This window comes from Cyprinus carpio, chromosome B14, assembly GCF_018340385.1.
Source record: "Cyprinus carpio isolate SPL01 chromosome B14, ASM1834038v1, whole genome shotgun sequence".
Lineage (NCBI taxonomy): Eukaryota > Metazoa > Chordata > Actinopteri > Cypriniformes > Cyprinidae > Cyprinus > Cyprinus carpio.
This window is the reverse complement of record NC_056610.1, coordinates 19,848,104-19,862,502: the sequence shown is the minus strand read 5'-3', so window position 1 is coordinate 19,862,502 and position 14,399 is coordinate 19,848,104. Positions and strand designations below refer to the sequence as shown.

At 36.7% G+C, this 14,399-nt stretch overlaps 1 protein-coding gene across 4 annotated transcripts in view; it reads right to left on the bottom strand.

Moving 5' to 3' along the window:
- The window catches only part of fgf13a (fibroblast growth factor 13a), a 115,347-nt gene that overhangs the window by 23,794 nt on the left and 77,154 nt on the right, over positions 1–14,399 (bottom strand). For 3 of the 4 annotated variants that reach the window (XM_042738461.1, XM_042738463.1, XM_042738462.1), the window contains 2 exons: positions 7,140–7,250; positions 425–528 (listed from right to left, as the gene is read on the bottom strand). In XM_042738461.1, coding sequence (XP_042594395.1) covers positions 425–528; positions 7,140–7,250 — 215 coding nt within the window. Of the gene's footprint in view, positions 1–424; positions 529–7,139; positions 7,251–9,112; positions 10,110–14,399 lie in introns of those variants that run through there. The other variant, XM_019115435.2, reaches the window with a different exon arrangement.

Genomic DNA, 14,399 nt, shown 5'->3' with positions numbered 1-14,399 from the left:
TCAAAGCTGTAACTTAACTCATTTTCTGACAGTATGCCATATGGAGAGAGGCTGTGAGACTAGCACACAGTGGAGGCTTCATCTGTTTATATGAATAAATCTGTGAAACACTGCCGTGCTCTTGGGAGTGACAGTTTTTTCAGCGCAGTAAGGGGTTCGGGAGCAGCAACGTATCTTAAAGGCTATGTGACCATTTGATCTTGGGTCACAAGGGGGTCTGTTTATCTGGAGTGTCTGATATCATGATTTGGCAGGAGATGAGAGTTGGGTGCGCTGTTGGAGTGAGTGTTAATGACTAGAGCTCAGGTGTTGATTTGAGAGCAGCAGTGTGGTGTGACTGTCCCCTCTTGGTTTAAAACAGCAGAAGGAGTGAAGTATAGTACGCATAAACAAACATCTGCATTAGAAAGTTGCAGTTACTTACTGATGTATACAGGTAGCCCTCGCTGTTCATGGCCAGATAGAGTTTGGTCTGAACTCCTTGGATGGCCACCACTCGCAAGCCAACCGGAATGAGGTTGAACATGGCTGTATGGGAAACAAAGAAAATTCATAATTATATTTGCAAACATTTATGCATAGTAGAGCTAATTGATTAGGATATCACTATCGCAGTAACTTATACAAAAATATATATATTTGATGTTAGGGGGAGTGAAAATAAAGCAAGCCTGGAGCATTTTACATTCCCAAAATGCACCACATGGTCTGAGTCCATTTGAAGTGTTCACATATAAAGCAAAATCTTGGACAACAAATAAAGTGTCAACTGTTAGAGACAGGCATAACGTAAAATATGCGAGTATATAAATATATAAAAACACTAAAGTAACACTGTAAAGTAAGACATTTTAAAATGACTTTTTAATGGAAATGGTTTTTAACACATTTTACTGCATTTTTAACCCTGATCTATTTCCAACTGTTTTATAGTTAAATTCAGTGCACTTTGACCTGACTTATTCTCATGCAGCATTTCATCTCCCTCCCTGGCACTTTTCTCTGAACTGCCGCCTCTTTAACATAGTTCCTCTTTTTCCCTTTCACACACGCTCTCTCTCTCTGTCTGTTTCACACTCTTCCCTCTGTCTCTTTCACACATTCTCTATCTGTTGAGCAGAGTTAGTGAGCTGTGTGGGGCTCTGTCTTCCTGGTACCACTGGCTGTGCCAACTCTCCTCACACCTCTGTCCCCCCTGTCACTATGAAAGCCACAAAGCTGACAATCTCTCCCATCCACACAGCCTCTTTCTGCCAGTGGGAAGAGAGAAGCAGCCAGCCAGCCACCCCTGACACTGAGAGTATCTGAGGAACATAAGCTTGGGAAGAAAAAAAACACAAGCTTTTTGAAAGGGGTTGGGGGGGCATATGAGCCATTTCACTGGTTATGTAACTTAGCTTGATTTAAAAAAAATAAATAAAAAAATTAAGGAAACAAAGTTGTTGTAAAGTAAAAGGCTACAGTACTTTCCTTCAAGTCAGAGAGTATGTATGTGTGTGTGTGTGTGTGTGTGTGTGTGTGTGTGTGTGTGTGTGTGTGTTATCAGAGAACAATGCACACTGATCTAGATTAGCACATTTATACTGCCTTCACGTGACCACCATATAAGACATCGAAGTACAATATTTTGAGTTTTAGAAATACATACTCACATCATCTAAAATATTATCCCTATTTTATCTCCTAAAGGGTTAACTGCCCCAAATATAAAAATTCTGTCAATAACTCACACTCATTCACCTTTTCATCTAAAGTAATACGACAGTTTTGTCTTGAACTGACCAATTTTTTTCCAAATCTGTTCAATTAAAAATGTAAATATTTAGTGATTTATTTATATATTTAACCAATTTTTTTTTATTTTTTATTTATTTTTTTAAGGGTTAGTTAGGGATAATGAATGAATAAATGCTCGCATTTTGCTACCTTTTTTTCTGCTGGTACGACAAAATTTTGTGTGTGGTCGCACTGGCACAACCACCGCGTGCACTGCCATTTCTGTTGCATAAAATGTGGAAAATATGTGATCTATTGTGTTGCAGGCTGATTTAAAGGTGTGCACAAAATTTTCTCCTTGTGCTCCTAAAATAATTTCAGTCAGAGGCTACAGTGCTCCTAGTAAACCTATAAGACTTTTGTTCATCTTCAAAATACAAATTAACAAAACCTGATAAATATCTGTCCCTCCACTGAAAGTCCATTTCACACATTCTACACAATGTTTGTTAATTAAGTTAGTTAATAAATTGTTTTGTAAGGAAGTATTTTTTATGATGATTTTTTAGTAGTATTCTTATGAAGTATTATGATTTTTTTATATTATCTGTGCTTTTATTCACATAAAACATTGATCAATGCTCATACAGTATTGCTCATGAAATATAGTGAATGGGAAAACTCAAACAAGCATGCTTGAAGATAAACAAAACTCTTATGGGTTTGGAGCAAAATGGTGAGTAACTGATGACAGAATTTTTATTTTTGTGTGAACTATCCCAATTTTTGTCAATATTTACACATTCTCATCTCATTTCAAATAATCGGGGTGAGCAAATCCGGGTGAACTATCCCTTTAACTCAATCTACGTTCCTTCTTCCTCACCCAGAAACCCCTTCTGCCTTTCATCATAAACATGAGAGCTCTTGATTAATATTTCTTATTTCCTGCAGAGGTCAATCGATGGGCATGTTGCTATTTTACACAACAGTCCGGAGTGCTCTCCATCCCCTCTAATCCCACATCAAGGCCCTTCCTCTCCCCTCTGAACCCCTCTGACACCAACCAGGTCCACCTGTAGAGATCTGCTCTCTTCCTGCTCTGTGGTCTATGGCCACTGACTCATATTTAGAGTTTTAGATGCCAAATGCAGATACTTTAATGAGCTATTGATTACATTTGTATGGTAGGAAGATAATATGTTTTTCCTATCTTCATCTTTTGTGGCACAGACACATAGGCAGTTACGAGCGGACCTCATTTCAGAGGGATTACCAGAGCTTGGTCACTGAGGGTTGTGGAGAGGAGACTCAATTACTCACACCTAAGACAGCACCTGAGCAAAGAGATCTGGGAAGATCAAGAGGGCATGATATTCATTTCTACAAAAAGGCCAATAAAACATCCATCAGAATTCAATAAGAGTCTCTCCTACAGTCCCAATCACTGAAAACATGGGTGAGAAGACTTCCTGTTCACTTAGCATAACACATAAAGGATTAGTTTGGCCAAAAATGAAAATTCTGTCATTTACTTCATCAAAATGTGCATTTAATCTAGATGCAATTCAATGCAGTCACAAATAATGGGGTCTTCAAGCTTTAAAAAGGACACAAAACACAATAAAAGTGTCACACATGTAGTCTACATAAATCATTTTCTTCTTAGGTTTCATAGAGCACTTTTTAATTCTAAAGTTACATGACAGCTCTGTAAGTCAAAATTGAACACAGTGATCAACAAATTCAAATATTATGTAATCTATGTATTTATTTATTTCTAAAGGTTAGTTCACCCAAAAATAAAACCAAAAATCTGAGGCTTCAAAAAGTTTACATAGAAATGTTGTCCATATGAATTGAGCAGTTTAATCCAAGTATTCTGAAGGTACACACAATATCTGTAAATGATCAACAGATTTAATTTCATATCAACACACAAACATAGACCTCTTTAAATATGGTAAATGGAAGCTCAAATGTGCTTGTTTGATGATTTGTGTGTGTGTGTGTGTGTGTGTGTGTGTGTGTGTGTGTGTGTGTGTGTGTGTGTGCATAAATCAAGTTGTCATGCTTGAGCTGTCAGGTGTCATTAAAAATGCCTTTACTTGTCTCAAAGATGAAAAAAGTCTTATGGTTTTGGAATGACATGAGGGTGAGTAAATTGCAGAATTTTTATTCCCTTTAAATATTACCTTAGGATCTTAGCCATTTTAATTTTGATGTTTAATTCTGGATGCCTGGATAAACCCCTGTACAGTAAAACTTGGTAAACTTTTATTGCTTGTTTAGAGAAACGTTTTGGCATTTCATTCAGATGTTAGTGTTTCAGTTTATTATATCCAGAGATAAATCAGACTGATTAGAATACGACTGTGAAAAACACATCAGCCCACTCTTCAGACGGAAGGCGAGTTAGCAGAGATAAAACCTAATGTTGACGGAGAGAAAGTCCTCCTGCCAAGGCACATTGATTAGGAATTGAATTAAGCTCTAAAACTCTGCACAAAGAGACATAATCCAATAGAGCACCCAAACCTGACATTTACAGCCCAGAATGAGCTTTTGTCTTGTTTCTCCAAGAGCTCATCACAGTCAGACTTGAGAGATGGAAAAGCTAATTTTCAATAAGGTCTTTATCTTTAAATGTCCGCTTCTCAACCCCTTGATCTGCCCAATTCATCTAATAAAATCCATTTGATTCTATCATTATCAAATGGCAATGGGACCTTCTCATTCTGGCTGTCATCCTCACACAGTTAGAAAAAACCAATAAAACATAATAATTTATAGATTTTTGAGTTTTTTTGCCTAAATTTTCCTGTCAAGCCTACAGTCTTTGAAAATAAGAAAATATTTATCATTTATTTATTTATAGCATCATGGAATGACTTTAGGCCAAAATAAAATTACCATTTGGCTGAGAAATGCTATAAACACCTCAAAACTAGTACTAATGTCATATTTATGGGATTTAAGTGAAACAATGACATAATATTTTAAACTTAACATGCTCAAATCACAATCAGAAGCACAATGGGCATCAGTTAAGGTAAGAGACGTATATCTAGAGAGTAAAGAGAGCTTTGGAGCAGACCCTCATCCCTATCAAAAACACACACACAGACACACCAAGAGGAGAGCCAAGAGGACCGCACTGCCGTCGCTATGGAGACAAGGGCACCAAGCTCCTAACAATTCTATTTTTGTAGCGTGAGAGATAGAAGCTCCCTGTTTTCCCATTTCTCCTCTCCAGCAACAGCTTTTCATTCTCTCCACAAAATAAGGGAGTGTGGTGGAAAAAGCAGGTCAGCTGTTATGTAATCTCACCCCTATATAACTCAATTTACCTCAGTCAATCACGCAGGGGAAGAAAACAATAAGAAAATAAACAAGCATGCAGCAAGAGATGGACTGGCCAGCTGCACTGGTGGCGCAGATTCAACTCAAGAGTGAATAAAACACGAATGCTTGAGTCAAACAACCACTATTTAATTTCAAGTAGAGGGTGTTATTTCAATTAGCTCTTCATGTTAAACATTGTTTATGTGCACTAGACACAAATTTATGTTAATCTAGATGAGCATGATGGATGAGGGGATTTGGAGACTCGAGTAATCACAGTTCCAAATGACTCCGTTCAACACAAACTCATTTGCTCGATATGAGCGTCATCTTCACCCAATGACTAATTGAATAGAGTCAAGCTAATTTACAGGCCCCAGAATGCCACAGACACTTAGCGTCAGTGAGATATAGCACATATTAAATTAGAGCCCTACCAACCATCCAGCCGGCTCCATCCTCGCTCATAGACACTGCATTGCTCAAATAATACAGAATAAATAATTCACACTTGCAGGTGCCCGGCAAGATGACTTGAAATGACACAAAATGATCTTTGGTCATAAGGGACAAAAAAAGAGTTGTTTTTTCCGGCACTATGGACATCTGCCTAAAAATGTTTTTAGTTGTTTTTTGAGGTATTATTAAAAATTTTTGTATTGAAAAAGAGTTGTTTTTTCCGGCACTATGGACATCTGCCTAAAAATGTTTCTCTTGTACTTGGGTTTTCCAGCTACACTGACTGTGCTCTCTGAAGAATTGTTTTCTGAGAATCTTTGACTCTTGTGACCAATACAGGAACTGTAAAGGTATTAAAAAGTGAAAAGCAATGCTGAAACTGTCTATAAGTGCCAGTATGAGACAAAAATGCAGTCTGAAGGAGCAGTACACCTGCCAAGGAAACAATAACAAGCAAGCTGAGTAAAGAGCGCCAGTGATCAATTTCTAACAGGGAGACGAATTCACGATGTTTTTTGTTTTGTTTTTTTTACAAAATAAGATTTAAGACAAATTATAAATTAAACGTGTCCTTTTATTATTGCTTGGAAAAAATGCTGCACATTTCTTTGTGAAATTGAAATATAATACTATAATAATATACTAATATAGCACTTTTATTGCATATTATTGGTCTATTGTTTGTTTTGATTGCTTCTATTGTCCTCATTGTAAGTCGCTTTGGATAAAAGCGTCTGCTAAATAACAAAATTTAAATATAATGTAAATAACATAACTAAATTGAAATTTTAAAACAAGCCCTAAATCAAATAAATAAGTCACACATAATAAATCTCTTTATATAACAAAATAAGGCTTTGTCTGTGCTCTTTCCATTTAAAATTTGATGCAACCACTGCATTTTAATCATGATCCAAACAAAGATGCTGCATACATGCAACATGAGCAGTTTTTAATCTAAATTAGATTGTATAATCTTGAAATTTGAAGCAAAAACATCATGATTTGACTTCAGTTTTGTGAAACTATAGATAAAATTATCTGCATGAAACAAACTGCAGACGAGCTGAACAAGACGCAGATTCACTCTCTGCCAGCAGGTGGTGCTTAAAGTGTTTCCTTGGTTTCCTCTGTAAACAAAGCAGCGCTGCACTTATGAACTTTAATATGCATTATACAGAGGCAAGATGAAAAGAAAAAATACCATCTAAACTTTTCTAAAGACAGTAAGTTCCCCTCAGACATGCATTCATATAAACTCCTACACCTAAATGAATCGCGATTTGTGTAACATCTCAACCGATCTGAATCGTCAAATATTTGAATTGATTTTCAACTGGCTCGCGGTTAATCGTTACATCCCTACCCTTCACTGTCCTAGTTGAGAAACTATGGACATGTTCCACTAACATTTGGCAACCAAATAATTTTTTATTCTTTATTATAAACTGTATATTTATTGCGTAATCATTTGATGACTAAAAACATGTTTGTGAAGCAAAATAATTCCTATATTTCTTAAAAACTGAACACCACTACTTCCTTGTTTCCAACTCTGAACTTGTGTCTTGACAGGTGAATATTTGAGAACAAATGCTAAAAGAAGCCAGCTAACTTACTGAAACCACTGTCCTCCTCTTTAGTGCCGTCGATGGTTCCATCTGCTTGGAGCTGCAAATGAAAGCCCTGTCGACTGTACAGCTTCGTTACGATCCCCTTCAGCTGGGGCTCTGCAAAGAGACAGAAGGTAGAGAGAGAGAATGAGAAAAAGACAGGGTTAAACAGGCATTGCCACAGTGAAAGTGTCAGGGGCTTTAAAGCTCCTGGCTTAGCAAGAGCTTTCCATGGTCTACAGATTTGAGCCTGCATTAAAAACAAGAGATCAGACCACAGTGACAGAAGAACAGGAGAAAAAAAAATATATATATATATATATATATATATATATATATATATATATATATATATTATATATATATATATATATATATATATATCTACATGTGGGAAAAGTCAGCAGAGTCACCACATAGAAAATTGGTGAGAGCTGAAATTTGCAAGGAAACTGAAGTCTTCTGGCCATGATAAGAATTCATGTGAATATATTGATGCAGAGAGCTATATCACCTTACATGGGTCTGATCTTTATGACTGGAACTAATAAGCACAACTATACAGGACACAGCTCTCCTGTGCAAAATACCAGATTGCATCAGCAGATCTGCAGTTAATAAGGCTTAGAGAGTCGGTGGATCATGCTATAAACACTGATTAACTTTCATTTATCACAGGAGATTAAAAAATGTGGATATTAGGTTACATCTTATAATAAAAACTATTTATACATAATTGAAACTATTTAAAATGTAAAACATCCCCTAATATTTCAGTCAAGAGAATACAACGAGAATAGGAATATTTAAAATAAGCCTTTTAAATGTAAATCCAGAATAAACCAAAATGCATTACCATAACACATGTGTAAGTTAGGTTAAATTTTGGTTAATTTAAAATTGTTTGGAGAAATGTCTGAATGAACATACTAAATTTTTTTCCGAAAGTCATCACTTCTCAACTTATTAAACATGGATATGGAAATATGATTTTGTTTATGTGTGCATTGGTCCATGTGCATCTGTAAACAAGACTGTTAGGCATGAGACTGTTTAATAAAAACCGAATCACTGCTGCAAACAACTGCCACTCTACACAAACACACTTCTGCTTAGGTGTCACATAAGGGTTATGTAAGATGCTGTCTGGGGAGGGAGGCAAGGTAATTGAGACTAAGCTTGTAAGTAAACAGTTGTGCTGAATGTGTGCGTGGGATAGATAGATAGATAGATAGATGGATGGATGGATGGATGGATGGAAGGACTTCACAATTATAGAAAATTTCTACTGATTTCCAAGCAGTATATGATCTGTCGGGCAACTTATGGAGTTGTAAACTACAGATCATCCACACAAAGTCTGACCACACACAGATCATCATAATATCAATCATGAATTATGTTACTTAATTATTTAACCCGAAGTCACTCTCTGTAGTTAATAAAACTATAAAAATCCTTTAAAAAAAGTAGATTTTGCTGCAGAATATCTATATGGTCCAGATTGTGAGACTAAATCACCAGAGACTCATCTAGCTTGCTAGATAGCTGTTGTCCAAAAATGTGCCAAAGGATAACCTGCTTAGTTTGCTTTCCATTGTCCCTGTGTCTCTGAAGGGATGAAACACACTAGAGAGCTGACACTGAATCAGTATCAACATCATTGCAGCACAATATCTGCAGAATAACAAAGTTGTATACAATTCTGTATACAAGAGCCCCCCTGAAAAGTTCAGTAAGGTCGTGTCTCTGAGTTTGAATGAGATTTCACTCTAAAGTGTGAAAGTACATGCTGGCTGACTTTTGTAAGCAGTAAGTGCCCTACTTAATATAGGAATGGCAAGTACTTTTTGAAAATTCCAAAATGCAACATTTTAAAATCCATCATTTTTAAAAGTACAGACACAAATGCATTGATAATCATAGAGATGCTAATAGCCATATTAAGTCAGGATCCAAAAACACAGGTAACATCATACCTGGTCGTCTCCTCCTGCGCTTTTTGGAGCCGAAAAGCTTGACTCTGGAGAAGACACTGAGTCGACTGGGTTTCTCGCATGTTCCTTTGGTTTTATTCGGACTGCTCACGCAGCGGCAGGCGTTTGATTTCTCACGCTCCCTCGCCTGCCTCTTCTGCCGAATAAGGGAGCTGGCGATCGCCGCAGCCATGGCCAGTTTGACGGTGCGACAGACAAAACTTTCAGAGGACACAATCCGTTTCCCCACCTCCTTCGCGACACGATTTCTTTAGGGAAATCTTCACTGAACAGCTCACATCCAAGTCTTCATACACAAGTTACCGCCATCGTTTGTTAATAAGAATGACAGATCGGCGGAAAGGAGTTGTAAACTAATACAGCTTTAACACAAAACGCAATTATGTGGGTGACGGTACGCGCATCTCTCCAACGCTAATTTTCTTCGGAGATAAAGTCATCAAACGGCTCTACATTCAATTGGCTGCAGTCTTACCGCATCTGTCTCCAGATAATGTCACTATCTGACCATTCCGACTAAAAACGGAGAAGATGTTCCTCCAGACACCGAGCACACGTTTCGCAACATCCCTCAAAGCAGTCAGTCACAGCAGCACACAGAACAGAGCCATGTGAGAGAGACACCTGTTAGCGAGCGCACGAGCGCGATTCACTCTTGGGTGCGCGCGCTTTGAGTGTGTGTGGGTGTGTATGTGAGCGAAAGAGAGAGAATTAGTTTTCAGTTAATCTTCGGAATCCCTTTGTATTGTACATACAGACAACTACAAGTTAAATCGTGGCGGTAGTCAAATTCGGAAAAGGTAAACCACTCAGCGTGAGGACAAAACAGTTTGTTCGGGTTGTTTTTGGTATCTGACTGCAAGTGCGGAAGGTGTCTCTGCGAATCGGTTCTTTCGAGCAGCTCATTTCAAAGAGCCGGTTACAATGATTCAGAAATTATTTTACGTCAAGGCGTAATTAAGTTATATTAATGCGTGTATTTATCGTTTACTTTCTGTTTAAACGAAATTATGTATTAAATATACATTTAGTTTTGTTAAATGTAAACGTTTCCAGTAGGTTTTAATAGCATCAGTTTGCAAGAGTAGCTAAACATATATCAATCAATCAATAAATTAATAAAACTAAACTACAAATTTTCTTCACTCATCAGTTTTTGGTTAATTACGAATCTGACATGTCTGAAAGAAACTAGGCTGTAATTCCACTGATATTAAACATATGTAATCCTATATTAAACTGTGTTATTTGATTAAATTCCTGAAGCGTATATTAATATATTTGTGTTAATATGTACTTAATTAATATGTTATTCTAGCTGCGCATTTAACACGTCCGAAAGAGGACATGTCTCGGTTCAATGGGCCAGTGGTGACCGATTCAAAATCGTTTCAAACGAATCACTGGAAAGTGATTCGGTTGAAACTTGGACGATTCGAACATCGCTAGTTCGTGAACGTTTCCTTCCACAAAGCTGTTCTGGGCCGGCGGACGAAGAGTGAGGAGCAACAAAACAACATTTTTAATGTTGTAGTGAAGTGCGTAAAGATTAGTCCTAAAAACTAGATCCTGAATGTCTGAGAATCATTCAATGTGTGAACAGCAAGCTGGGTAAAGAGCGCCAGTGATCAATTTCTAACGGAGACGAATCTATTGGGCTGCCTCTCCCCTTAGAGACTCGCGGGGAGACGGTGACACACACACAAATGTGACAGCTGCAAGTGAACTGGAGCTCTTGAAGGTTTATAATGTTTAGACAGTTACACAGACGAACATAATGTGCCAGTCATGTGTTATAATTCTTTCCCAAATATAACGGATCGCGTGGAAACAACTGAGTTGCGATGTCCTGATTGGAGGAGTGTTGGTTGCCATGGCAGTTAGTTTCCTGCGTGCGTGGCAAAAGCACAGTTGTCTTCTGGCCCAATCATAATAACATGCATTAATATGCATATTAATATTTGCACTGCATAATCTTCAAAAATAATAAATAAAACACTGTTGTAACACTGCTTCAATCCGAGATGTACGACGTAAAGGCTATTAAAAAATATTAGGATTTTTTTTTTTTTTTTTTACATGCATTACTGGAAAGATTAAGAAACGTCAAAATCAAATAAAATCACGTTAAGTGACTGACTGTATGACGCCTTACACTCAACATCCTCAGTAACTATTATCGATCTCAACCTTTCAGACTCATGTTCTGATCATTTAACTGCAGAGCGCCTTACAGAATTGTATATGCTCATCAACAGCGCCATCTACTGTCCAATAATCAGATTATAAGACGCAGTACGACTCAACTACACGTCTGAACAGAGGAAAAACATCAAACGATACGAACGGGGGAAAACCCCAGATAATATTATTTTGATTCAGTAATGCAAAGTTACTCTGAAAATAAAATGCTAGAAAATACTCTCAGCCCTTCACGTGTCAGTCACTTGCATTTTTTTTTTTAGTTGAGCTAAATAACTCTAAAATGCGCAAATGTGATTCACTCCACATAAAAAAAACGATTTTAATATTTAATTAGGGTAAATATTATGAGAAATGTTTTTAAAATTTAAACCTGCAATCTTTAAAAATAAATGCTACAAAACTAATAATACAATACGGGATTAAGACAGATAAAGAAGACTGTGAGAACGAAGAGTGAATTAGTCAAATATGCGATAAAGAAAGAAGACGCTAATGAAACGTTAGAATAACCCGCATCTTTATCTGCAGTTCAGCACCTCGGACAGCTCCACAAACTGACAGCCCAGAGAGAAGTTAGACAAAACAAACAGACAAAACTCGAACCAGAAACCAATAAAGCCCTCTAAAAGTAATACACAGTAAATTCCAGCAGGTCATTTTCAATACTTAGTATAAAATTCTACACATACCTTAAAACCAAAGAACCAAAAAAGTGAAGAAAAACCTTACCTGATGTTGATTTTCTCAGAGGAAATGTCATATTTAGCAATTAAACAGAGGAAAGAACAAAGGAGGAAGACAGTGGTGATTCACTGCAAGCAGGAGGATGTTTTCAAAGTTTTAACCATACTAAAAGAAATCCTAATGGAACAGTCGAGAGGCCATCAAGGCGGGGCCAGCTGCATTCAGAAATCATTAATGGACATTAGTGACTAGCCATTACGACTTCTAAAACGGTCATTAAAGATTCATTGGGAAGCGCTGTTGATCCGGCAAACACAGGGCGTGTGTTCACTAAACTGCAGTGCTCTGGGTCAAAATTGCAGGGAGAAAATCGAACATTGTACTTCCTACTAGAGCAGAGCTTTCGTTCCTCTCACGTTACAAAGAAACGGCTGTAAAGTGATCCTTTAATGCGTCGCGTAAACCAGTTATACCAGACCTTCCACTCTCCACTCAGAAGCATCAACAAGCATCTGCAGATATACGGCAAACATTAGCTTTGCTTTTCCCTTCTGTTGTCCTCAAAATATCTGACAGATTTAACAGTGATCTAAGCATCCAGATAAAAGAGATTCAACACAATTATTTTAATAAAACAGCTGCTGGTAGTCCAGTAAACTTTAAAGATCTTGACAAAACTTTTTGGAATAGCAGGATGAACTTTAATATCAATTCCATTCCATTAATAGCAGTCTGAAGATTTAAACCACCCAAGGTTTGCATATGTATAAGCATGAGCAAATTAATGTACTTAGACTGACTGAACAAAATAATCAGCTGTTGATTGTCACAAAACAGCTCAATATAACAGTCACAATAAATATGTTTATGACTGAAGTAGAAAATGTTAAATGAGGCAGATCTCAGGTGATTCTCTAAAACATCAGTGAAAATGAAACCAATAAACAATCATTTCTGACCTTCAACAGCACCTTCATTTCAAGTGTATTAATAAAGGCATCAGTGTCTGTTATACCAAAGGTAAATGCAAAAGTAAGGATATAATAACACTGTGAAATTTAACAAGAGATTCAGATGAAGGCAAAATGCTTTTCCACAACAATCATATGATAGTCTTTAAATTAAGGATTTAGTGAGAGGGATCTACAGCATCAGACACTTACTACGTATATTCTCTCCAAATAACATTTACTGCCAGTAAGACAAGTTCACTTTATTGCATCTACTGACACACCATTATGGTTGACTGTGAATATGCTGTAAGCATTGTTGTATGTTTAATCTTGCACCATGTATCCCCTCCATAACGCTTTTTTCACCATGGATTCATGAATCACAGCTTCAAAAGTGTTTATCAATGGTTTGTCCACTAGATGGCGCAAACAAATCATATTTATGATTTGTTCAGCCCATCCATTACTTCATAAAGCCACTTATGTTTGTCTGATACATTATTATGTAATTGTTAATACATAACTACTACTGACATTTAGGCTAGAGTAATATAAGCTTAATTACAATTACCTATTTTATAACGTGAACAAGTAAAAGTTGAAAATTTTCCAGTTATTTGCGTATTTAGAACTTTACTCTTACTTTACTCTTCAGAGGTCAAAATTACCTCTTTTTTTACAACATAGATTGTAAGATTCATAAAGTGCTACAGGAATTTTTGTGGGACCAAAACCTGACAATGGCTTTGCATTTTAGCATTTCCAGTTCCAGAAACCTGAAGTCAATGGGCTTTTTGCTAAATGCCTGAAATATAGTTTGTGGTTAAGCTCAAGATATTTTCACTTATACTTGTCGTGAAAAAGGCAGTCAATAACAAGTGGCTAAATAGGATTACCAAGGTTGTTAAGGATATTAAATGTCAACACGCTAAACAGCTAAACTCATCTATCGACTCGCTAGTCCACTTTTACAACCTCACTATGTTAATGATTGCACTCAATGATCAGGCACTTAATGGTAGTGACGCTTAGGTCATGTAACTGTTGTGTAGTTCGTTAAGAGTCTATATTTAGCTGTTTACCTCTGCTGATTGTATACAGAAATATCATAAAAGTTGTTTATCTGTGAAGATTATGATAAACTAAACATGTACAAATGAAAGTTTTGCCAGTCAGAGCTTATTTTCTGCAATAATTTAAAAGGCAATGCAATCCTATTTGGTTTTGTCAAGGGAACTAGGGTGATGCAAACTTCTCAGTTGCTTTACAAATTACGTCATTGCTGCAGCACTCTATAAGAAACTAACACTGACAAGGACAAACAAATATAGAAATATTCATGACTTCATATGTTTTTTCTTCGAGTCAATGTCACTTGTTATTGATCTTACAATATTTTTGGAGTTGTAGTTTGAGTTGTATTATAA